At 36.4% G+C, this 27032-nt stretch overlaps 1 protein-coding gene across 3 annotated transcripts in view; it reads right to left on the bottom strand.

Annotated features, from left to right (window-relative positions):
* Positions 1 to 27032, bottom strand: part of Cntn4 (contactin 4) — a 1063047-nt gene that overhangs the window by 548765 nt on the left and 487250 nt on the right. For all 3 annotated transcript variants that reach the window (XM_023713310.1, XM_004629525.1, XM_023713311.1), the window contains one exon: positions 17643 to 17784. In XM_023713310.1, coding sequence (XP_023569078.1) covers positions 17643 to 17697 — 55 coding nt within the window. In that variant the 5' untranslated portion in view covers positions 17698 to 17784. The remainder of the gene's footprint in view (positions 1 to 17642; positions 17785 to 27032) is intronic.

Genomic DNA, 27032 nt, shown 5'->3' with positions numbered 1-27032 from the left:
TCAGCCCACCAGGGGGCAGGGCTGGCTGGCATGTGGTGCTGGGGGATTGAACCGCGGTCCCTGATGCTTTTGCCAAGCTTGTTCTAAGTAGGTGCTCTAGACCACTGAGCCATCTCTCCAGCCCTGTATGCTAATTATATTACAATAAAGCCTCTTTTTTAAAAGAAGGCAATGGTAAAGTGCTGTCTTAGTATTATTAGATCAGGTTTATCTGATGAGAGGAGTTTAAGTAGAAATCTAAAGGATAAAGCTAGTAATAGAAATCTAAGGAGGAAAAGGAATGACAACTTAAGGCAGAGTAAATAGTAGGTTGGAAGGCAGTAAGGAAGAGATTGACATGTATTAATAATGGAGAGCAGATTAAAATTTCTAGGAAGCTAAGGACAGGTTTTCATGAGAAGGTTAGGAAAGAAGGGGAGAACTAAATGGTGTAGTACATGTGTGCACCATGAAAATGAATTTGAATTTTATTTTAAGTGTAATAATAAGCCACTCAAAGATAAGCAAAGGGATATGACAGGTTTGTGTATTCAGTGGTCACCTGGGCTACTATATAAGACCCCAGTACCAATGAGGAGTGGAGGAAAAATGATCAGGAGAACAACAGTCAGGATGAGAAATCTAAAATATAATGAATTCAAAGGGTAAAGAAAAGACAGATCACAGGAAATGGGGAGACAAATCTTCTGCAGACTTGTAGGAGACCAAGGGATAGAGGCAGTGGGAGCAAGGGGAAGTACAATGACTTAAGATTTATTATATATGTATACCCACTCTCCTGGAAGAATATAACCTTTACAAATTGCCAACATGCACTAATAAAAATAAATTTTAAAAAATTATTTGCCGTCTATATAAGAACTGATTCATACTCCCAGGATGGAATCAAAGGAATCAAAAGAGAAGATGAAGAGTCAATTGCAATGATTTTAAATTATGTCCACATTTTTTTTGACATGCCCCTTTCCGAAAGATGGGATTTAATTTTTTTTTTTTTTAATCCAGGACTGATCTCAGGCCTTTGTGCTTGCCAGGGAAGCACTTATTCCACAAAGAATTACTGAATCCAGTTTTTTTTTTTTTTTTTTTTCAGAAACGGGGATTGAACTCAGGTCCTTGCACTTGCCAGGCAAGCACTTATTCTATTGAGCCATTTCCCTGGTCCCTTAATTGTCTCCCTTTTAGTGTATGCAGAATACAGTGCTTTGTTTATAACAAATGGCATGCTAAAACAATGACTTTTGTGACTCCTGAAACAAGACACTCTTGTTTTCTCTTGCTTTCTCTCTGGATTGTTTGCTCTGGGGAAAGCCTGGGATTATGTCATGAAGTTCAGTGACCTTATGTGGTAGGAGCAGAGGCCTCTTATCAACAGCCAACATGGACTTGTTGGCTTTGTGTGTGGCTGACCCAACTGAAGGTGAATGTCCTGTCCCATGTAAGCCTTCAGTAGCTGTAGCCCCAAGTGACATCTAACTGCCATTCACTGAGGGGGGTCCTGATTCAGAACCACCTACAGAAAATACTCCCAAATGCTTTACCTACAAAACTTGCAAGACATAAACCATCTCCATTACCGTCATGTGTAGAAAAGAATTTTTAAAAAAGACATTTTGAGAATGCTCCCACATGTGTCATATTCTTCTAATGCCTCCATGAATCAAATATTATCACATGCTTGAATAGTAGATTTATTATGGTAATAAGAATAGATTGTCAAAAACAAAAAAAAATTTCTTTTGCGGATCAGTGAACAAAAAGAAAGTTTAAACAATGTTAAAAATAAGGCATGAAACCAAGCAAGTTCACAAATCATGAGTTTAAGAGCCAACTGGGCTCCTTAAGACCTTGAGAACAGTTTCCATGTTAAATCTCACACTACTACTGTCACAAGGGCTCAGCACTGTCAAAACATTATGGGTTAAAGGGCCTCCAGTAACAGGAAAATTATAGAGCAAGCTGTCCCCTGGTCCAGGGATTCAGTCCAGAATTTATAACTAGCAGTTGAAGTCACTCATGATATTCCGGAGGAGAAATAAGTAATATGATGGTGGGATATAGTTCTATTACTTAGAAAACATTTGAGCAGCATTAAATCAGATTGTGTAGTCAACAATAATTTTACGTGTTTTAGCCCCAAAGTGACATATGAGAAATGTACTTAGCAGGTAAAAGATAATACCTACATATATGAAAATTTGATTTTATGCAAGAATATGATTCAATTGAATCATTGTTGCCAGAATGCATTTAATATTTTGTGTTGGGCATTATAACATCCTCTCCTAGGGCAGGAAGATATATCTACTCTGTGTCAGCTTTCCCAAAAAGAAGGCAAATTTAGGTCTTAGAGACTAGACATTAAATAATATTGACTCATTTAAAAATAAGCTGCTTCTTGAGGGTAATTCTCTTTGAGTTAAGATCAAACTAAGAAAATATTCTCAGATATTACTATCACATCTTTAAAATTTCTCCAAAATTTTAGTCTTACTCTTATGGAGAAGTAGTATGGTTCATATCAGTGTCTTGAGAGGACAAATGAGGCTAACACATTTTTTCATATTTTTTATGATTTAAAAATTTATAGAAATTAATACTACTGTGATAATGTTGCTTAATTTGGAAATAAGATTTTAAAAATAGAACTTATTGTATAGGGCATTTATAGGCTGAATAAAAACAGAAGGTGATGAAATTTTAGGAAACACTGGCCTAGAAAACACACCAACCCACAATCCCATTATTGTACATCAGCATAATGGGAAATCCTACACAGAAGAGTGATTTGTTGGAAATCATAAAGCTGGAAGGTGGCAAATACAGGTCTAATGACATTTGGATTTATATATAACATCAAATAAAAAGGTGAAGGCCAAAATTCAATAGTGATTCCTGATCAAAGGAGAAAACCTACGTTCATTACTTTATTCACTTTACAATATTAAAATTTTATTTATTTATTTATTTATTTATTTATTTATTTATTTGGTACAGAGTCTTGCTATGCAGCTTGGACTCGTACTGAACCTCCTGTCACAGCCTCCCCAGCACTGGGATTACAGGTATGCACCACCATGCCCAGTTTTGGTGGCCAGCTCAGAGGACCTGGCTGGCACAGCATGTGGTACTGGCGATTGAACCCTGGTTCTTGTGCTTACCAGGCAGGCACTTAGACTGCTGGGCTATACCTTCAATCTCTCTTTATTCAATTTTTTTTTTTTTTTTTTTTTTTTTTTTACAGATCTGGAGGGTAAGTATATGTAACAGAAAATCTATAAACAATTATCAAATGCAATTGATATTTCCCCTTTCCCTCATCTCACACATCTGAACAAAGCAAGTAGCTGTAATCATAATGGAAAAACAAGATATTAAGAGCATCATCTTCCAATTTGGCTGTATCTAGTTTGATAAGCATTACATTAAAATAAAACTTTATATGTAAATATTACAACACTGGGGAGAAGAGCATTGTTAAGAAGGATGTCCAAGAACTCTGATAAAGTGAAAAGGAACGGGATGTGGGAGTTCATTTTCATTTGACAATTCTTCTTTCACAAATATCACTTGTGTAAATCACATTTTCCAGTCTTATCAGTATTTCGTAGCACTTCAGAAAATTCCACAGTGAAGATCACATCGGTCTCTGGCAGACAAATAACTGGTGAAATTTTATTTTTTACTCTTGTCCAGAGAAGATGTGAATTTATTTTGATTTGGTCTTTGAACTCTTGTAGTTCCTATGACTGTGCTGGGAAGTGGTACTTTGGCACGATTTGGATAAAGCATTTCATACTCTCCCTTAAAGAAGCAAGTAAGATAATATGGATGAAGTTCAATGTCATATATGCACATATTAATCCAGTGAGTTTTAAACAAATACATTAAAACTTTACTCATTTCAACACAGAAGGAGGTGAACAGCTGGAGTTTGAAGGTGTGTTTAAAGATAGTTTCATTACTTTAAATCTCTATTCCATGCTAAGATATAATTAGACTGAGAAAACAAAGCAAAGAAGGAAGGAGGCAGAGAATGTAACAGAGTGGGGCAGAGCAAGAGATAATGAATATTACCGCAGGGGGTGGAGAGAAAAAAAGCTAGCAATTCAAAGGAAATAAACTGTTTAGAGTTTGGGGAGAAGGGTCTCCTTAGAGAAAAGGTAGAAATCACCATAATGTAGCTACATAAAGAAAGAAGGCAACGAGGGAGGTAATATTTATATAATTTAATCTGGTTTTCTCCACAGCAAGATAAAGATTCAGTAAGTGGGAAAAAAGTTGATGAGGGTTAAACCGAATGAACACTAGGAAATAGAGTGAGAGAAGTAGTTTTATGCAAAAAAAAAATTAAAAACTAGGAGTAAACATCCAGAAGAGAAATTAATGATATTGTTACCCTATAACAGAGACAGTTGAGCTTAACATCACCATCTGTCTGAGTATCAATCACCTTAGACATAATGTGGAACTGCTATTTTTCAACAAACATGGCTGTTCTAAAATTTAAATCCCTATAGAATGTGAAAAAAATTACACACTTACACAGAAATTTAGAAATCAAACCATGTACAACATTGTAGCAGGGCAATCTTATGACTTTTTTTTGTCTCTTGCTTTCTTTTATTCCCTTTTTCCCCCCAAACATTAACTTTAAAGAGAGTATAGCAATAATTGATATGACATTAGAAGCAAAATGACAGATATTTCAAGAATGTTTTTAGTATTACACATTTCTATCCTCAGTGTAGTTGCTTAGTTCGCAGATATCAGCATATAGAGTTAGTCAGGGTGAGAATTCTACCCATTAACTGCTATTTGCAAAAACCTGATGGAGATTTGTAGAACCAGTGCCTTAACCATCTTGCTTATATAAGTGTATGATTTTGCCCTTGCCATATTTCCAAACTTTTCTTCTTTCTCTTTTTTTTTCGTTTATTTTATTTTTTTCTCTTTGTTGTTTAATCCTTAAGTTCTTGCTTTCTATTTAACTGTGTTATACACTTCAATTTTTATTTCTTCTTTTGAGTTCTTACACTAGGGAGACAATATGATATTTACATATGTGGGTATAGTTTATTCCACTTATAAGTATATCTTAAGCTTCTCTTCTGGATGTTTAACAACTAAAGTCTATAGACCAAAAATTAGACAAATAGAGGGGCTTACAAGTAGAGCCAATATTTTGGCCCTAGCCTTTCAAGGTCAGAGAGGACTTAGGACATAACAGAACCTGTGGTGTGACATCCTGTTACTCAGTGGCGTCCCAAATTTTCTGATCAAGGAGATTATGCAGCCACAGAGGAAAGTGATTGATGATGTATAGTGTAATTAAGGAAAGTCACCTAGAGAGAAAAAAATCTCTCAGGCTTTCACAGAGAACAAATTTGTCAAGCAATTGCTGTGACTCATCCACATAACTGACACTGACAAAAGATCTACAAGGTGCAACACATGGTTTCAGGGTAAATCCTGAGGGGATTTGGCTGACCTTGTCAGATAAAAAAGTTACATTTTTAGTTATATAGGTCTTGCTTTAACTTAGTCTTAACCATCCAGCAGAAAAGTATAACCACGAGGTATAAAAGTAATGCCATATTAACAAGCTGAAATGTAAAAGGCTCAATTCAACAACTTCTGAGAATGGCCAGTTGGGCTGATAACTCACTACTATTATGGACTATTGGACTATTTTGGGTTATCTTGCTGAATTAAAGTAGCTAAAATCTTTAGACTGGCTTCAAGTATATAAAGGTTCTTTAAAAACATCTCAAAATATAGTTTCTGCAGTGGAACACCCACCTCTGACAAAACAAAATAAAAAAGAGGGATATAAATAAAGGATCATTTTGTTGTGAAAAATATATATGTATACACAAGATAGGATAGACACACAGCTACTTTCTCTTATTTCAATGAGAAGAAAGGTTTGTACTAGTATTATTTTGACAAGATATCATGTCTACATCTTGTCCTCTGAATAACTACTATGAAGGCAATTTGCAATGTATTAATTATTGTAACTGTCCTCTAACCTGTTTTGAAACTGTTTCATTGCTATTTTATCTTTTTTCACATTAAATGAATAAAAGATAAAAAATAGTTAATACACCAACCTTTGTTCATCAACTATTGTTGTTCTAAAAATCTGTAACATATGTATTGTTTTATGTTACCCTGTTTCTATCTTTGTTTCTGATTTTTGTACTTTTGTTTTTTACTTTTCAAAATAAAATAAAATTAATTTTTTAAAAAGCCTAAGAGTATCACACTAGCCAGAGCATGGCCACATGAGGTGCTGGGTACCATGGTCACCTGGTCTGGCAAAGCCACACCTGCCTGATCTTCAGCCACTTATGCTGATATGTTTGCTCCTTCTTTAACATGGGGCTATAGCACTCAACGATAGTGGGGACTCAGTCAGTCCAATATGCATTTTGCAATGTGTTTTAAGCTTCTGGCAGAAAGGAAGGAGGGCAGTAATAAATATTCTTATTGTTGTTGTGATAATTACCATCATCGGTAATGAAAAATTAGGTTAGGGCGTAACAACATGTTCATTGTGCATGCAACCGGTTTTCTCCCCCTGAGCACTTGTTGGGAGAACAAGGAAGAAGGAAGCACTTGGGACAGTGATGAGGAACAAACCCGGTGTGGATTATTGGAAAGAACAAAGGAAAGCCCTGGCTAGTTGACAGGCTCCGCAGAAGTGCACGCTCAGGTATAGGGAAGTTTAACCATACTCAGTTCGGAATTTTTTAGTTTGGGTACCAGAATTTTTGCACAGACATGTATGAAGGGCAAGCCATTTTGCTTCTGAGGATACTGAGAGAGGGTCAAACCAAAAGTAAGTTGAGTCCAGTGCTTGTCCTTCCTTCACAGACACCCACACAGTCCTTTTTCCCCTCCAGATGTCCCCTTTCCTGCTCACAGGTATGAATCTAGTACCACCTCCCAGGAGAAATAACTTCAGGGATTTCACTCTGATGGGAGGTTTGCAATTTCTTCCTGTTCTCTTATTAAAGACTCTGGGTTTGATCCTTAATACACACACACACACACACACACACACACACACACACAGTGCTGTCCTTAGAGAGGCATAGGGATAAAGGAACCACAAAAGATGCCACCAGGAAGCCCACTATCAGAATGATGGGAGAGAGACTGGGATTAGGGCCTGGGAAAATTGTATTCTGGTTATGTCACTGTCTGTGGGGATTTGTACCAACCAGTATAGCTGTCAATAAAATAAGAGTTGAGACAGGCCCATAATTGCATAATCCCATTAATCATGGGACCCTGCGAGCCTGACAGAATAGTCTCTCTTGGGAGATAATATTTTAATACTTTTGTTGATATTTTCCTCAGATTTATTTTTTAATAAAACAAATACAACTAGTACCGTACAATTCAGCTTTTAATCTGTACAGTTAAGCAATATTTATTATATATATGAATTTGTACAACCTTACCACTGTCTAATTCCTTAATGTTTTCATTAGATTGAAAATAAGCTATATACCCAATACAAGTCATTCTTATCGTATCCCAGCTTTTGCTCTGGGAAGATACTCATCTATTTTCCTTTCTTTGGATTTCCACATGGATTCAAAAGAAACAGAATAGCTGCCAGGGAGATGGCTCAGTAGAATAAGCACTTGCCTGGCAAGCTCAAGGGCCTGAGTTCAATCCCTGGTTCTGCCAAAATAAATAAATAAGTAAGTAAGTAAGTAAGTAAATAAATAAATAAATGGAATAACATGATACATGGCCTTGTGTCTACACCTATTCACTTAGCTTATGATTTCCTAGATTTATTGATGTCATATGTATCAGATCTGAATTCATTTTAATTGCTGGGTAATATTCCACTATGTGAGTCTACAAAATTTTTTTCCTTTATAATCGATAGACATTTGAGTTGTTTCCAATTTTGGGCTATCATGAGCAACACTACTGCTAACAATTGTGTATAAGTGAATTCTATTTTGATCAGTAAAATTTAACAATTCTCTGTAAAAAAAAATTAAAAAGAAAAACCACCCTGGTCTTCCTTCACTGTATTACTGTGTTTGGCCAGATACAAAACGGTTATTTTTTCTCTGTGCTATTTTACTGAGGCTGTGACGAAGGTTATATTTTGAGTCAATGCCCTACCGAGTCTACATATATGTCCCTCTTCCTTTGTAATTTGTCTCCTAATCAACTTTGTAATGATGGTCAGTGCTAGCAGCCTGGATTTATTTCTAGAAAGATTAGGAGGGAATTATTTTGCAGCTGCAGGTTTACGTTAAAGACCCAAGGCCAGCTGCTTTATTTTATGTCAGTGTTGTTCACTAGAAGGGCAATGGGAATCTCACATGTAACTTTAATTCTAGTGTTCACCTTAGGAAATGGAAAGAAGCAGCTTATTTTCTTTTACATAACCTATTACACCCATTTGAACAGTCAGTCATATAAAAATGACTAATGAAGTATTTTACATCAACCCCCTTGGCCAGGGCTGAGGACACAGAAAAGAAAGTGAAACGGGATGGGAGCACTCTTGGGAGCAATGTGTCTATGAGCTGAGGAGTAACACAAATTACTGCCACCGCCAGAAGCTACAAAGCAGAAAAGCAGGATTCTGTCTAGGGGCTTAGAGGAAGTGTGGCTTCATGGACACCTTGATTTCAGACTTTTGCCTCAAGAGTTGTGAGACAATAAATCGCTGTTGTTCTAAGACATAGGCTGTGTGAGCATTCATGATGGCAGCCCTATGATACCAATCCAGAGTTTGGGGACTCAGTTCGTGCTAGGCACACTTCAGGCATGTGGCAGCCATGTGTGCCTAGTTTGTAACACAATTAAAAAATCTTTAGAGGGTCCTTCTCTGTGATATCTTCCAAACTGTTACAAATAAAACTTTGGAAGTGAGGCAACTCATATCTGAAGAGGTAAACCAGCTCCCTTAGAATCAATCGTTTCTAAAACATAATAACGGTGCCTTCCTTCAGGGAAAGTATTCTTGATTACTTGAAAAGACACAGAGCAATTCAGCAATCCACCTGGGGTTTTGCAAAATATGAAAAATTATTTCTTCTATTGCTCTAAGTATAGAATTCATACCTAATAACATGTATATTATTTACTAAAAGAGTAATTGTACCCTAGTTGTAGAGTCAGGGGACATTTTTTTCTATTTTCTGTCATCCAACTACTCTGGAATGTAATTTGCTGTTTTCCTTTAAAATTAAGGAATAATATCTTTCCTACATTTATTTTACTGCAAAATTTACAGAGGGCATAGGTTAATATCACACCTATCAATGCTACACAGCATTGACATACTACATCATCCAATATTTAATAAGGAGCTCTGAAAAACAGGCTCACTTGGGTAAAAATGTAACATTTATGAGCGGAAAAAAATAAAGCCCTGGATTATGAATCAGAAAGTGTAAGTTCCAGTTTTGCCATTCATGTCTGTTACACAACATTGAGAAAGTTACCTACCCCTCAGACATCATGTAAAATTGGGATAATGATGACTTTTGCTTTCCTTGTCTTTCAAGAGGATACAGTGTACTTCTCAACTTTTCCTTAGCACCAGAATCTGCTGCATGGCTTGTCAATAACCAGACTTGGTCTGGTTAGAAATATCTTCATTTCATAGATTTTATTTCACTTCCAAGAGTCTTCATTTCTTATAGTAACCAGGTGTATCTAGTGAAGCCTCTGGCCCACCACCTACTGTTTAAGAATCACTGGTTCATAGTATTTCATGAAATGGTAACTCTATGGGGACAGGCACTGTGTTTCAGTACATATCATAGTGCAGCAGTGAAAAGCCAGGCTTGGAAACTAGACAGTCACAAGTTTCAATGATGCCTTAGACTTGCGGTGCTTCTATTACATTAGGCATGTCCTGCCACACTTATCTATAAAATAAGGATTTTATTTCATTCAGAGGGCTGGTTGTGGGATTAAATGACATAGTACTCTCAAGAATGTGGCAGTCTGCTTGGCACATATACTCCTAGTAGATTTTTACTGCTATTGAACTTGGCTCTAACCCCCATAGCCTTTTTTTTTTTTTTTTCTGGTACTAGGCATTGAATGCAGGGTCTTGTGCCAAACAGGCGCTTACGCTGCTGAGGCAGCTCCGCAGCCACCACCCCCCATAGCATTCTTAAGCACCTATTCAGAAAATACTTTTTAGATTGGCAAGTGCTAAGAAAATTAAAGGCAATACTAGGGTTGTGTAGAATCATGTCTTCATGTCTCACAGCTCTTCAAGAAGGCTAAATAATTGATTAGAAGTACCTAGGTGAGTTTGGGGGTAGAGAAAAATGGAAGGCTATGGTACAGAGTGGAACCGCTGCTCCTGCATTTTATATCCCAGCAACCCCAGTGGCTTCTATGTCCTCCGGTATGTTTTTTAAATATAAAAATCACTTAAATATCTTTTATCACTTTGACATCTTCATCATGTTGATAGAACTCCTATCCTCTTCAACTCCATCAGGTAACCCACCCATCAGGCCTCCAGATGGGTGTCTTCGGCGGTTGGGTTCTCTACACATTGCTTTCTGGAGCAGAATGTAAACTCTCTATCTTCTTCATGAAGTTACATGTTGCCACTGGCTTTCTGTTGTTATTGCTGTTGCTAAAATGACGATGGTATTAAAAGTAGATGACAGTGTGCGTAGTTACTAAGCCAGCCACCTTATCTGAATGTTCTACATACATACACATACACACATACATATGCACACACATTTAACATATATATATATATATATATATATATATATATATATATATATATATATATATATATATGGGTATTTGTAACTATGTCCTCTTTTTACAGAGGAATGACACCTTAGGAAGGCAGGGAAAATGTAATAGATGTTATAAAAACTATCATACATCCTTTTCCCCCAGAATAAGGACCAGAAACTAGTACTCTAAGAAAATGACCCAGGCAGCAATGGCATCACCATCATCATGCACAACAACAGCAACAGTAACAAAACAGGAACAGCAGCGCTATGATAGGAACCATGTTTCATTTAGAAGAAAGCTAGATCCTGAGACAGCGACCTGGCAAGTCTTGAAATACATTAAATGATGCCCATTTGCTGCAAGCCAGACCCTGTACTGAGTGCACAAACATAACAAGGCTCTCAATGCTCACAGACCCCCAAAGAAGCAAATCCAGTTGTTCTCTTTCTTTATACATGAGATTCAGAGCAACCCACCATCTAGCAGGATGGCACACCTGGGGTGCACAGCTCAGAACCAGCACCTGTAGCTATGTAACTGCAGAGCTCGTACTCTTTACTGTCAGCTTTGCTAGTGTCCTGGCATGATGCAAAACACGGGGGATTATTCCTGTATTCTGGTCATCCTTGAGCCTTAGGGCAGCATCATTGATCCCACATTTTAACAAGAGTGGTCAATGAGCTGATATTAAGACCATATAATGTTTACATTGTCCAATATCTTTTTTCTCCTTTCTTCCTAATTTGTTCCATTGATCAGTGGTCTATCATCTTATTCTCTATATGCTCTAGACTATCAATAATCCCTTCTGCTATTTATAGTTAAGGCAACCAGCTTGACTGAGCATAACTAATGAAGCCATTAATGATTCTCCTTTAGGAGAGGTTTGAAATGAATATTTCTAATAACTTTCTATTTATATTCCAGCTACTGTATGTCCATGCCTGCAGGGATAAAAATCACTGCCAGTTTCTCTATTTACCTCAACATCTTTAACACTAATTAATATTTTCCCACTGTGAAGCTATTTAAATACATAAATTAAGATTGAAATGTACTTTTACATTTGCTATTTATTATTTTCTGGGCATCCTTGCTTTATTTTTTTCCAGAATTTTTATCACTCTAGTTATTGTCTTTTCAATCTAGTTATTAGCTCTTCTCTTGGCTAAATCAACCACCCTGGCTTCATTGCATGACCATAATTATGAAAGAGAATAGAGGCATGAGGAAATTCTTAACCTGAGCCCAGGTAGCTGTGAAATGAGAAACAGACCTCATTGTAGGACTGTGCTTTGCAGTAACTACATGAAAGCAGACATTCCCTCAGCTCTCTCTTGATTTTAATGTTACATTTTAAGACAGAAGCAGCATTAGGTGTGATATCTAAATTATTTGAATGTTGTCTGTTTTTCTGTTCATTCCATCATGTGGATGTCTCAGAAACATATGGAAGTCCTGGAAATGGAAATATCACACCTGGTTGTGCTGTGTGGTCCAGACTTAAAGCTAACTTCTGTGTCCCTCTCATCCAAATGGAGATATACGGGCAAAATGAAAAACAAATCCTGGAGTAGATACATGGAGATTATGAAGAAGAGAGGATATTTGCAAGTCCTGAGCTTCCTAGAATATTTTGGTTAAGTGGAAAAATTGTGCATCTCAGCTTGTATTACCAATAATAACAAACCATGGGAATTCCTACTGTGTATGTGTCCTCTGAGAATATAGAAAAACAAAGCCTATAGATATCTTACTTTTGTTTAAGCAATAATGGCTTTCTAATCCTAAAGCCCCTCTGAAGAGTACTGAGCTTTCTCTCCCTGTGTTCTGATCACAGGGACTGGCTCTTCATTTGCATTTCTCACTGGCATAGCTTAAAACAGCATCTCTGTGATTGACTACTCAACCCAGGGCTCCTCCTTGCTCCACTTTTTGAAAACACTCACCCAACTAGGAATGTATCTCGCATGAATTATACAGGACCTTTTCTTTACTGCTTACCCTCAGATGCAGCTGTAACAACAGCAGAGATCTGGTGAGCAAATCAACAAAACGTTCGCATTTGGAGCAGAGGCACTTTCACCAAAAGAGATAATTGCTGAAGTCGGTAAACTGAACCACAGAGATGGGAATGAATTTAGCCTCCATGAGACCAAGTTCAACTGCAAATGTACCATAGACACATTTCTCACCCATTCATGTAGGATTTTTAAATGTCTTCATGCCTGTTGCTGCACATGAACATATGGACCAGCCATTTTATTCTTTCTTTCAAATTCTGCCAGTGTGAACAGAATCAGCAACACATGGTAAAGCATAGGACCTATGTGAAATTTCGTATTAGTAAAATACACTTCCAGACTTAGCTCTAACCCTATCAGCATATATATCTGCCTCTCAAACCATGTGTACAGATAGTACTGTACATTTTTAGAGTTAAGAGGGACCTTAGAGACCATCTGTTTTATTCATTCATTGTGCAGAGGTTATATTCAATCCTAGAGAGGCAAATGGCTTGACCAACATCTGGTAAATAATAAACTACCAAATCGTAAAAAGACAAAACGGCCTGGCTTCAGACCTAGACAACACTTAGATATCACTATATATTGGGGATGTATGTATAGTCACTTGTGTACAAATGACTATACAAATACAATAACTTTTGCATCATCACTGTCAGAGGTATGTTTCTTTTCCAGAATCTTCCTAATTGCTAATATGGCCAATGCCAAGCATCTCTTTGCTATTTTTTGATGTGCCATCTTCTTTGTTTGGATTCTGCCAAAAGCAGAGCCTGAGAGAAGGACTTTGCAGCAGTTAGGCTATCTGGGAAATAATCCCAGGAGCAATACTAACAAAAACAACAACACCAAAACAAAATCTATGGTGGAACTTAGATTCAATCCTATTAAGGTTCTTTAAAATAATTTTTAAAATGTGTATAGGAATTGATTCCTCAAATGATATAAGAACCTGTCAATTATCTACTGATTCTGATACCCCATCGGTTGAGAACCTCTCTTCAAGGAGAGGCCTTGATTTCTAATGTCCCATGCTAGTGACCTCAGAGAAGGAGAAAGCAGAAAAAAATATACAGAAGTACAAAATTCTGCTACAGTTGTAGTTGAAGTCAGAAACAGTTGAGAGGGTGTTACACTGAGAACATGTGATACAGAGGTGTATACACAGCAAACAATTCTAATGTGTTAAGATAGTTAAATCTATTTTTAAAAGCATGTTTGCAATACACTCCTCAGTGGCTTTTTCCCTGAATTAGTTTGAAAATGACTCCAATGTGATTGGGTAGGATGAAACATTTATTCATTAGAAACATATTTATTGACTGGAACTATGTGTCAGTCATTTTTCAGATGCAGGGGATATAGCAGTGGACTAAAATGACAGAAATCCATGCTTTAGTGCAGCTTAAAATCAACTGGGGAGAGATATAGTGTATAACAACAAGCTGGAGAAAAAATCACTATTCAGATGTTGATAAGAATTCTAAAGAAAAGTTAAGCAGAGAAGGTTAGATATTGGTTAAAGGGAAAATGTTATTTTAATTTATTTACTGTGATCAGAAAAAGCTTCATGAATTAGATGAAATTTGAGCACAGTCCTAAAGACAGTTAGAGGGCAAATCATGCGGACATTGAAGACAAGAGGATTCTTCAGAAAAAGACATTTATTGAAAAGGACCTAAAGTCTTGAGTGTCCACAGCATGATTTCTGATATCACATGAAAAACAAACATTTGTAATGTTTCAAAGTGATAGATCAGCAGTAGCACTGACCTCTGGCCAATTTGATTTTCTCGGCAGAGATCTTTTAACTCTAAAAATGATTTGAATTTTATTTATTAATATTATGGCAACTTTACAAAGGAGCTTAGGCATACAAATCTCAGAACACTGGAGAATCTGTCATACAGAATTAGGTGGCTGCTGGTCTGTACCTTAGTACGAGATGTGGCATTCAGGCTTCCACAGTGAGTGACATTTTATCTTGCTCGATATATATTTACTCCTCTAAGAACATGCATTTTCTAGCTTCCTTGCCCTTTTTGGTAGTAAAATATTGTGAAGATGGATTTAAAATATGCAAAACAGAGGAATTAAGCCAATTTTTTAGCGACTAACTTTATAGACTGCTGGACCACTAGTATATCTTTATAAAGTATCATCCTAGACTGAATCTAGTATTTGGTAAAAGAGAACACTTGCACTGCACCAGAAATTATGAATCAATATGCTCAAATAATGATTAGACCTTCTAAGATGCATTTTCAAAGGATTAGCCTATGTATATATGTAGATCCTCTATCCTCTTTGGATAAAACAATCAGGAAAAGGCATAGCTGACATTGCTAATTATGGTAAATTTAATGGGCCTAAATACTTTCCTTGCCAAACTCACTAAGGAAGTTTCAAAAAATTATGTTTGATATAAGTAAGGAAGAGAATGAGCAATTAGAGAAATCTGTTCAAACTTTAGCATGCCTTATTGAAAATGAAAGAGTTACTGAGTTGAGAAGGACAAGAGAAGGAGTGGGGGAAAGAGATTTATCTACGTAAGCAGGATGCTTTCGACAACTGTAGTGTGCACTTCTGCTGGTCTGTGGAAAGAAGCAGGTAATGCTTTAATTTGTTTCATCTCTTTTTTTCAAGTGTTCATACATTTTCTCTTAATTTCTTATACATTTCTTTTTCCAATTTTACATGCATATGTCGGGTAATACGAATAACTGGTTGGAAAACAACACTGTATTACAATAAATACTGTGAAATTCATATTACTTTGTTAAGTGAAAATCTGTATCTCTTGTATTTTTTTCTATTTTAATTCTAATTTGTACTCTCTTAAAAAAAGAATTCAGCATGTCAATTACTATGTAAACTCATGAAATCAAGACAAATGGCTAGAAAACAGAAACGTTAATTAAAGCTTGACTTCACCTACATTGAAGGAGGCATATGGTATGAGAATGTTATTGCCATATAAAACAGTTCACAGAAAAGCCTTGCAAAAACAATCAATATACTGATTCCTTAAAAGTAGCTAAGTGAATGAAAAGAGATACAGGTACACGTTCTTATGTGAGATTTCCAAGTTGGTCAAGCCATACCTGAAGAGATTAATGGTGCCCTTGATATTTAATCTTTAATTTCATGACACTGATTTAAGTACACTAGGTTAAATAAGCACGTTGTTGTAGCCAGATGCTGAGACATTGATTCACTCTTTGTAGCTTAAACCAGAGTGATTATGTGAAGTTAGAGGGTTTCAGCTGAGTCCTGGGGCAGGTGTGGTGTCAGATGCCATAGAAAAGCAACAGATTTTTACAGTTTAGGACATATTGCTGGGGTGGGGGGACATTTGGGTTCTGAACAGATGAGATGGATAAACTTTATCTCTAAAAAGATGCTAAAATGTTCATAATAACGAAAGAGTGAGAACGTTGTATATTAAATTGAGGCAAGAAGTTTAGAATTTGTAGGTAGTGTGTTAAAAACTCACAGTAAATTATGGTGTGCGCTTAGAAAAACATAGGAAAAACTGAAACCGAGGTTTCAACAACGCATTTGCAACAATGACAAGGTCAAATTGACAGCATGATTTAGAGAATGAATAATATGATGGAGAAGAGTACAGTCTGCTTGAATGTGAGTTTTTTCTCTCTTGCATAAAGGTTATATGACTTTGAACAAGTTTCTTAACACATTGATGCTATAGTAATAATATTAGTCATGCTTAGAATAAAGATGAATAGTAGGTACCATCTCTGGGCCATGGGATAGTAAAATTAAATTGCTCTCCATGTGCTCAGCATAATATCTAACATGGAGTAAGAGATAAATACAAGTTTGTATTATCAATACTGTCTCTGATTTTAAAATAGTTGCAAATAGTCTTCCATAACAAGCTGTGACTCACTCTTGAACTAACATAATAGAACTCCCACAGAGTAGGAGCTGCATCTACCTGGCTCAGCACTATAGTCCAGGTCCTGTCACACGCTGCACCATTGCAGGGTACTCAGCAGCATTTAAATGAACGTACAAAATGAAGTAATGGAGATCCAAAGGTCATTTTCATTTTTTATTGTAAAGAGATAAATACATTGAGGAGTCCTGTGGACATGACACTGAATAACAAAATAGATCATTAGAATCAATTTATAAAGACTTTGAAAATGCACACTATCCTATCCCATAAAGCAATTCCCAGGGCAAAGCAGACTTACAATATATTAACACTTGAATTATGCATGTCAACTGCTAAGCTCACATCATTCAGAGAAATAAAAAAGCAATAAAATGAAAATGCTAAAGCTGTTTTAGCAGTTGCCCATGAGTTTATGTTAAAAATCACCCATCTTTTTGCTTTCTGGCTCTTACTAAACTATAGATTCACTGAAATCTAAAAGAGAGAAACGCAGCATAAAAAGATGGAGCAATATCAACAAAGACACTGAAAAAGAAACCCAGAGAAACTGCCATCGCAGACATCAGTGTAGGCAATACTCCACACCGTATCATTCATTTTATTGCCCAATATCTCTCTGCAATTGAGCCCTGGGATGAGCAAAAATAACAACTTTCAAACTAAATGATGGCTCAAATGAGTCTAAGAGGGCCAGACTGATAGGTGAAACATCAGTGTCTACTTCTGGAAGCAACACCATGAAAACAGCCCCTGGAAGACCATCAGGAAGGTGTATTCAACAAAGTCAACAAACGCTAGTCACAGTAACCCACACTCTTATGATTTTATTGTTGCCATCTAAGGTGAAGGCCCTCTTTTGAATTAGTGTGAAATACGGTGGTATTTTTTAAATCAAAAGTTTTGAAATGACACTCTACCTGCAAGGCACAACACGAATGACTGCAGCACCAGCAGTTCCCATGGCAACCTCATCTTCAGTTTCCGAGGTCACAAGAGTTTCAAGTCCAATAACAAGTGAATAGAATTCTTGCTTCGTTTAAGTTTTGTACAAACTTTAATCTGTGGGGGAAAACAAAAGACATGAAAATGAGATTTGGGAAAACTTCTTGTTGTGTCTGCAAATTTGTCTTCACTTACATATAAATAAAATTCAATTATAGAACAGTACTATGAGGGCCAGCCAGATAGCTCAGCAGACTAAAACACCTGCTTAGGCAGAGTGCAGCAGCCAGGGTTCAATTTCCAGCTTGCCATACTGGCCCTGCCCCTGGGGCACACTGAGACTCTGATTGAGACTGGCATGGTGGCATGCACCTGTAATCCTAGTGGTTGGGAGGCTGAAAACAGGAGGATCACTATGAGTCCGACTACATAGTGAGATCCTGTAGACCCTGTACTAAACATCTATATCTATATCTGAAAAGTACTGTTGAAGAAGAAGAAAGGAACTTGTTAAATTATGAATATAGGGGCCAGGGAGATGGTTCAGTGGAATAAGCACTTCCCTGGCAAGCGCAAGGGCCTGAGTTCAATCCCTGGTTCCACCAAAAAATAAAAAAAAAATAAAAACAAATAAATTATGAATATGAAGCAAAAAATATTTGAGCAGGGATGGACTTCTTGTACCCGTGTGGCTACTGAGTGAGGACAAGAGCTGCTTCGGAGTAGTCATGAAACAACCTAAGCACAGGGGAATTGAGTATTTTTTTAAATAGTCTTTCCCTATTCCTTTATTACCAGTCCTTGTTATTTTTAATAATCCAATTATGTAATAAACATAAAATACCACACAGAGAAAAACTATATGAACAGGTTTAACTTTAGTAAACCTTAACATGAAATGCTCAATTTTTACAGAGGAAATTATGTGGCAAAATTGTGACTATGGCCTCATTTCAAACCATTTTTTTCCCTCATGTTGCACATTTCATCTTTTAAATATTTTAAATTCTATTAAATGTGTTCAGGATTGATCTCATGTGCTGGTAGCCTCCTCCCCAGCATGGTTAAGTGGGGGTGCTGCAATCTTCAAGAGGTGGAGCTTACTGGAAGGTTATTAGGTCATTTAAAAGGCTGACCTTTTAAGAGATTAAGGTAGCAGCCATGGGACCCATGGGTTCTTACAAAAGCAAGTTGACACAAAAAAGGGCTCAGCTTTAAACCATTCCCTGGCTCCTCTCTGATGATATGAACTGTTGCTTTCATATGCATTCTCTCCATTCTCTCCAAGGCCCTAACCAGAGCCTGTGCAATGCTGTTGAGACTCTCAGCCTCCGAATCGGTAAGGTAAATAAAGTGCTTTTCTTCCTAAGTTTCCTGCCTCTGGTATTTTGTTATAACAGAGAAAAATGGGAGAACAAAAATACACTAGACATATACAGCTCCAGTACTTACTGAAATTCTACCTCCTGAGAGTAACTCTCCAACTGAGAGCAACTTCTCTTTGGTTTCATATGGAGAGATACACAGTATATTTAAGAAAAAAATTATGGTAAAGAGAGGTAGTTTGTTCCATGTACCAAAAGCTGGGAAGCATATAATCAATGGAGTGAGGCAGCTAGGCAGAGGCTGGCATTCTGGAGTACACAAGCTCATCTTGACTGCAAGGGGACATGCGTTCCTTAACTCAAGGAACAGGAGGAAGCATAAGCCAGGTATCACAGTTGTAGGACATAGGTATTTTCAATGCGAAGCTGAAAATAGTAATGAAGTTTGAAACTTTCCTAAGTTTTAAATATTAGAAATCAAAATATTTTTCAAATATTGGCGATCTGAAACAAAGCCAAATTGCCTTCAGGTGCTTACGGGTTGCCATATGACATCAGCAAAATGAGCTCTCATTCTGCCTCTCAACCAACCGCCCTTTTCCAGCAAGCCTGTGGCTAGCCACGTATGGGCACACATATGGGGCACGCATGGGGATAGGAAGCTGTTTCTGTCTTCTACAGTCTTGTGCTCCTGTGTGGACAGCTACAGTGACATCACATAATGGCTATGTAGTAGGCCATTGTCAAAGAAGGATGCAACTGTCTGGCTTGAGAGTCTTCACCAAGGAGAGGAGCCTATTCATCAGTTCATCAAATATGCAATCAAACTGGGGATAGAGAAGCCTGTTGTTTCTTTCACAGGTCTGGCAGTAGCTTGCTGTGTGGTTTTAGGCATGACAACCTACTCTGCTTGCCCTCTGAAAGATATTGCAAGCAAAATATCCTGGAAAAGTAAATGAAATTCTTTGAAAACTACACAGCATCATTTATTTCCAAATTTTATCATGGCAGCATCAATACTTATTAGCTATCACATAAAATTGTCTTAGTTTTTAGATTGAGAAAGGTTGTATGTACTTCTGATGTCTGATATCATTTTAAATATATATGCACAATGAGGAAGACCCTACATTTATACAGTGATAATAACCTGGGGTTTCTCACCTCACTCTCACTTAGAAGAAAAATACCATGCACAAACACAAGCTTTCATGAAAACTCATGCCACACAAGCTAGTTAATCAAGAGCTACTAGAGTTAATTTATACCACATGGTCACTGAAAATCCTTTACGTTTGCCAGGAAGCCAATAGAAAATGAAGTGGCATCATTTGAGAACTTCCTTTCTTTTGTACCATAAATAGCTCAGCTTCTGATAAAACTAGATTTAATATGCTGTGAAGACAAAAGGGACCTTTTACCTATGATCTGCTGATGTAGCTGAAAGCAGGGGCATCTCTAATTGGGTATGTTCTGATAGTCTCTGACATGCATGGTGATTAGGCCATTTTAGATAAACAGGATATGCTGATCAATGAAAACTATTAATGTCTTAAGCAAATGATCAGGGTATTAATAATTAATTTTGTGAGGGAAATGTCATCTTGGATCTCAGGATTGATTTACCATGTTAAGCAGTTTCTCAAAGCAATTAAAATTTGCTTAGCCAATGTATCCAATTACACAATAAAGATTTAATTCATGATATGATACTATTTACAGGGCAGATTTTGCGAAGAGCTGGAGAATTTTAAGGATGAAGAAATACAAGGGCTCTGAGGACATTTATTTACATTCGGGTACATAAGGTTCACCCTCACTAATGAGAAATAATGGGGTCATTGACAATAATTTGTAGAGTGGGCAGGAGCAACAGAAGCACCAGGTTTTCTAGAGGAAGCTGAAGAGTCATGAATCTCACATGGATGTGTGGTGCAAGATACAAAGTTTCATATTTTCAGTTTTCCTGCCAGACCCAGAAAAAAAAAGTGCAGGATGTGCCGAGAGTTATGGCGGCAATAGATCTCCCTTGCAGCTTGGAGCCCTCTCTGGTTTATGGGAAGGTGGCTGTAGTGAAGGTAGTATACTCAGCACTAACTTTGAGATCTTGCCCAAGACAGAGACTCATAAATCCTGGGGAGAAAGCCACAGAATGAAACAGAACTTAGTTATTTTCTCTGAGTTGGCTGCTTTAGTCAGAGCTAGAAGGAGAAGAATAACTGAGAAGTATATAATATTTTAAAATATTCCTAAACAGCGTGAAACTTTGCATTTCCCTTCATACAATGTAAATACTAATAGTAATAATGAAGATCTCAACATAAAGAGCTAAATGAAGCATAGTTTTGTTTTTTTCATAGGAGGTAGGCTTTCCAGTTGGGCATGCTGGCATATGCCTATTTTCCCAGGACTTGGGGAGGCTGAGCCAGGAGGATCACAAATTCAAGCCCAGCCCGGGTAATTTAGTGATTTAGCAAGACCCTGTTTCAAAATTTAAAATAAATAAATAATTAAATAAATATGTCTAGGTATATAGCTCAGTGTTAAGGCTCTGTGTTTAAGCCCTTATACCAAAAACAAAATAAAACAAAAAACACAACCGCTCCCAAACAAACAAAACTATTCATTTCCAGGAATCTACAGAAAGGGCTTTGTCATGTATAATACCTTTCTGTACTTTGCTTAAAAAATTCTACTACTATGCACATACAAATTCAGCTTGGCAGAAAGTGTGTTTATCATATAGTAGGGGCAGTGCTAGGTATTGTGTATACAGGGGTAAGAAAAACACAGGCCTTGTCTTCAGTGAGCTCACGGTTTACTTGTGAAAGAGGAAAATATACCAGTGATTGAAATTCAGTGTAAAGTGTGTAATAAGTCTATTAAGTACAGGGCGCTAAATAAACAAAAGAATATTGTGTAGCTGAGTTAGGAGACAGGGTAAGACAGGGGTTTTAAGAAAGTAGTCCAAAGGAGCAGAATGAACTGAAACTCCAAGCATAAATAGGAGGGAGATTCTAAGGCAGCTGCAAGGAAAGCAAGCAGGCAACAAGCTGTGAGTTTACAGCACTGTAGTTATAGCAATGCAAGAACATGAAGAGCACAGTTGGTCAAATCAGACTCACGCCCTAAGCATGGACCTAGCATATTCCGGCTGTGGTTCATCTTCAGAAACACCGCACAAGTACATACCACACACACTTAGGTGTGCACATTGGTGGCGGTGTGCAGAAGGCTCTGAGCATGCGTACTGGCGCAAAGCTGTCATAAAATGATTTTCCTTGTTCAAAGGAGCATAGCACAGCTTGTGGTTAGGAGTTAGGGAACAGTGAGAAAAGTGGAAGACAAAAATCAGAATCCTAGTTTCCAATCTGTCTTATCAAACATTTCAGACTTGATTCCGAAGGCCAAGAGGCAAGTGGGAATGACTTTCAGTATGAGGAAAATTGATTTCTTTGTGTGGAGGTCTGCTTCATATGCAACCCCAGAAGCAGAACATTTTTTTCTTTTGCTTTCCTCCTCTGGCCAATAAATTAACTATGTCTTTAACTACTAAGAAGACTTGCAATATATAGCACATTTTCAAGGCCTTATTACAGCAGGACTACATGGGAAAACACTTCATTTAGAATTAAGCATGTTGAATTCTTTCCTCTTGGTTGTGGCACAGATTATCAGACTTTGGGAAAGCCACTTAAAAGCTGTGAATATGTGGCTCACTTGAGGCTGGGATCGGGTCACAGCTCTCAACTTCTTCCTGAGTGTGTGCTGAAGATCAGTTGACGTGTTTTCTAAATGAATGATTATTATTATACTTTAGATTCAGATTCAGCTCGATTCCATACCCAGACAAATAGATATTTAAGAAGACAGAGAGATCTTTGTTTTATTCATTGATATTTAAGACGCACATGCATAGCCACAATCGTCAATAAATAGTTGCTATAAACTGAAAGAATAAATGGGCCTCATGTCTTTTGTGATGCTATTCTATGCTTTCATATTTACTTTCACTTAATCCTTTGCAACTGTCCTGGGGGTGAGGCATCCATATCCTCTATAAAATTAGAACTTTGGAAATTAGAATATTAGAATCTGTGGAACCTGTCCAAGGTCAAGCTAATTGGAATCAATATAGCCTATATTTAAAGCCTATCTCCTCATACTTCATGTACTGAACTTTTGCTAAGAGTAGTGAACTGTTTTCTAAAGATGGCATGTCTTTGAAAGTATAGCATAAAATTCTGATGGTGACTCTTTTCTGTCTCTCTCTGCTTTTTATGCTGTCCTTCTGCAGAAGCAAAACTGAATGGCAGTAAGCAAATGTACAGAATTAATGTAATATTCACAACATGAAGCAAACCACAAGCTTTAGAGCTGCAACTTTACCAGAGATTACATCCCACTACTGTTAATTCAGAATTCTTGTAACAGCATGCCATGAGTAAGTTCCTCTCCCCCCAAGTGCAAGAACAACATGAACATTTGTTTTCTTGCTAATTATTATTTAGAGCACTGCTATTCTTAAATCAGGAATTTTAAAAAGGATCATCCACAGTCCCCAGTTGTATAGTTGAGCGTTTCTAACTCTACAATTAGCTAATGAGGGGTGCAGTCAATCACAGTGGTAGAGAAGCAGTGAACAGAACTGAAAGCAGAGAGGAAGCAGACTTCCTCAGAAAGCGCCGTGCCAATCACTTAGAAAGAACATGGCACACAGTCAAATCTTAATGTACAATCAATCAACAGATATTTATTGAGTAAACATTATTCAAAGTGTAACTGGAAGAATACAAAAAGTTATGGGTCAAGGTCTCTGTCCACAAGGACACTGTAAACTCAGGTGAGTAGAAAATAGTATGGACTATATAAAATATCCTGTAAGTGATATAAATGAGTAATACAAACAATTTATGCTGTACAGCCATGTAACGCTGGTCTATGGTGTCCTGGATATTGAAAATTGAGATCACACTAGTCAATTAAACGAGGTTACTAGGCATTCCTCTTTGTACTCCCTTTGTATTCTGCCTAAAAACCAAAGAAGCACTTCTGCTCTTGGATGCGACATCTTTCCTATTTTAATGGAAATTGCAGTACATAGTGTGCTAAGAACGGAGAGAAAATCAGCAGTGCTTGATTTCTCTCATTGCATTGCTTATGGCAATCAAGTGAAGAATGCAAAAGAAGACAGCATACAAGGGGCTTGGGTAGTGTATCTGGGAAGCCACACCGATGGACCAAGAGGTAGATGCATGTACGATGGAATTCCTTCAACATACTATACTCACTTATCAAGGGCGATTTATTTTATTTCTACCAAGATGTATATTAGAAAGTACCTTATTGAAGGATGGAAGACAAACTATTGTGCATAATCCTTCCAAGCCATTTTTAAGAGTTTACTAATTGAAAAATACCTGTCACTTTTCTTTGTTTTTTTTTCTTTTCTTTTTCTTTCTTTCTTTTTTTCTTTTTGTGGTACTAGGGATTGAACTCTGGCCTTGCACTTGCTAGGCAGCCCCTTATGCTGCTGAAGATATCCCCAGCTCTATAACTGTACCTGTGATGACTATCTATAAAAGTAAGGATTACAGTAGATAGAAAATTTCTAAAATGACAGCCAGCCATTCAACCAATATTTCACTGTTTTAGTTTTACAGGGGTCTATGTTACATTATCAGAAAGCCATAAAAGTGGAAAGATTTATTTTGGAAAACAAATTTATTAAATTTTTCTTGAAGTATATTTCTACTGATACTGTATTAATTTCGTTGAACTCATAAACATTCATGTTTTCATGTTGGACGTTGCTAATGAGAAGTCCATTTTTAAAAACTAAAGCAATCTTAATAATCACTGTATGGTAATTTGAAAGATCTCTGGAACAAAATTTGGAATATTTGTCATCTAGGCTCAAAACTGCTATTTAGTTCTTGGCCAAATTTTCTCTTCACTAAAGAAAAGGAGATCTGGGCCGATAATTTCTTAGGTTTCCCGAAACTGTGAATAGCACGGTAGAAGAACTGTATACTCAGATGTTTCATTTGTTAAATGAAGAACGACCACCATGCCTTTGGCATTGACTAAACTATTTGTAGCTTCTCAAGATTCCTTAGATTATATCAGTTTCCCACTCTTTCTGGTTTGAAACACCTTTCCTTTATATGCTATGTGTGAAGCTGCTATAGGAAATTTAATCTCAGGGCACAAATATGTATCTCTTATCCCTAGCCTCCACTAACTGATCACTTATCATACAATCTTTTGCACTTTTAATAATTTTTACTTGTACTAAAGTAACATATGTGTATTTCTTGCTTCTTTTCACTCCTTCAAGGAAAGTGCTTTCAGGGAGCAGAAATTGTTTTCTGATGCCTCAGGAGTGACACTTTTAAAAAAGGGTACATACTACCATTTACTGATTCTTTTTATATTATTATTATTATTATTATTATTATTATTATTATTATTATACAATAATTGTATAAGCACACCCATTGACAGATATACAGATACTTTTTTCTAATATTGCCCAAACTTGCACTCTAATATGTCATTTGGTTAACAATTTTCCAGCTCAGCCCTAGCATCTATTGTCTGTATTTCTGTTTTGATAGTACTCATATTTTCTTGGTGCTAATAATTTTCTTTGTATTTGCTTAGGTTTCTAAATATATTTCATAATTTCATCCTAAATGTATTACCATATCGAATACTTTCAGTACGTTTAAACATATACCCTAATCTATAAATTTTAGTAAGTTTTATTTATGTAGAACATGTAGATAGTAAGTGTTTTAACAATGTCTCAAAGCAGACAGGCTTCAAGGTTTCACAATGCTTAGCTAAGAGAGACAAGTTAAGTGATCCAAGGTGTGATTTCATGTATAGACAGCAAACTTTACAATGTGGCCAGCAAATAAGATGCATAAAAGGTCATGCAACTGAACTTTTAAATAATGTAGGCAATGTAATGACAGAAAGGTATACATACTTGCTGAAGAAATGACAGTGCATATCACCTATAGAGCACCTTCTCTGTCATAGTCATCAATGTATTTTTATCTCATATAATATTTAAAATAATGCTTTAAAGTAGACCATTCTATTTCCGCTTTATAGGTTCATTGAATTTCTCCTATTAGACTCAGAAGTAATGGAGGGAGGACTTTAAATCTTTTCTTGATTTTATTGAGTCATATCTTACATACTGATATATAATCTTCTAATGTGTAGTTTAATGAGATTTTTATTTTGTTATTTTTTTTCAGTTTTGATAATTTATTTTATTGATAATGTAGAGGATATAATATTCATTTTAAAGGATGCAAAGTCACTGAAAGCATAATTTTTACTTAATAAAGAATTTTAAATTATGTAGAGTAATAACTATTTAACATATTTATACTTGCCCTGAAATAATGTTTCAAATTAAAATAAATTGTAGCACAATTAAATTAATGCTAAAATTTTCTCAAACATATTTGAATTATTGAAGGTCCATGGTTTTAGATAGGGAGGTATTTATGTCTTTTATCTCTCACATTTAGACAGATAAATTCATTTGATTAGGATAGATTCTAGAGATTATGTTGAGGAAATCATCTTTTTTGTGAAGGGTAAAATCTTTTGTCTTCTAACTACAAGAATATTATTCGTAAGCTGGACTTTCATAAGAAGTAGCATATTAGCCATGGTGGAGGGTACAGGTAATAAAACTTACATAGAAAATAGATTTATATATGGATGCTATCTGTCAATTAATGCTCAAAACTCCACCTCCCTTCTCAAGAAACACATGATTTTTTCACATATCTCCACAAATTTTTAATAGAAAATTCAAAATTTAATGACTTATAATAAAGAATATTTTATTTTTTATTTTTATCTTTTATTCATTTTAATGAAAAAAAAGATAAAATAGCAATAAAACAGTTTCAAAGCAGGTGACTCATCCAGATGACTGACCCTGACAAAAGATCTTCAAGGTGCCACATATGCTTTCAGGGTAAATCGTGAAGGGATTTGGCTGACCTT

Source organism: Octodon degus, unplaced genomic scaffold, assembly GCF_000260255.1.
Source record: "Octodon degus isolate 3935 unplaced genomic scaffold, OctDeg1.0 scaffold00030, whole genome shotgun sequence".
NCBI lineage: Eukaryota > Metazoa > Chordata > Mammalia > Rodentia > Octodontidae > Octodon > Octodon degus.
The sequence above is the reverse complement of the archived record's forward strand: the minus strand, read 5'-3'. Positions and strand labels throughout refer to the sequence as shown.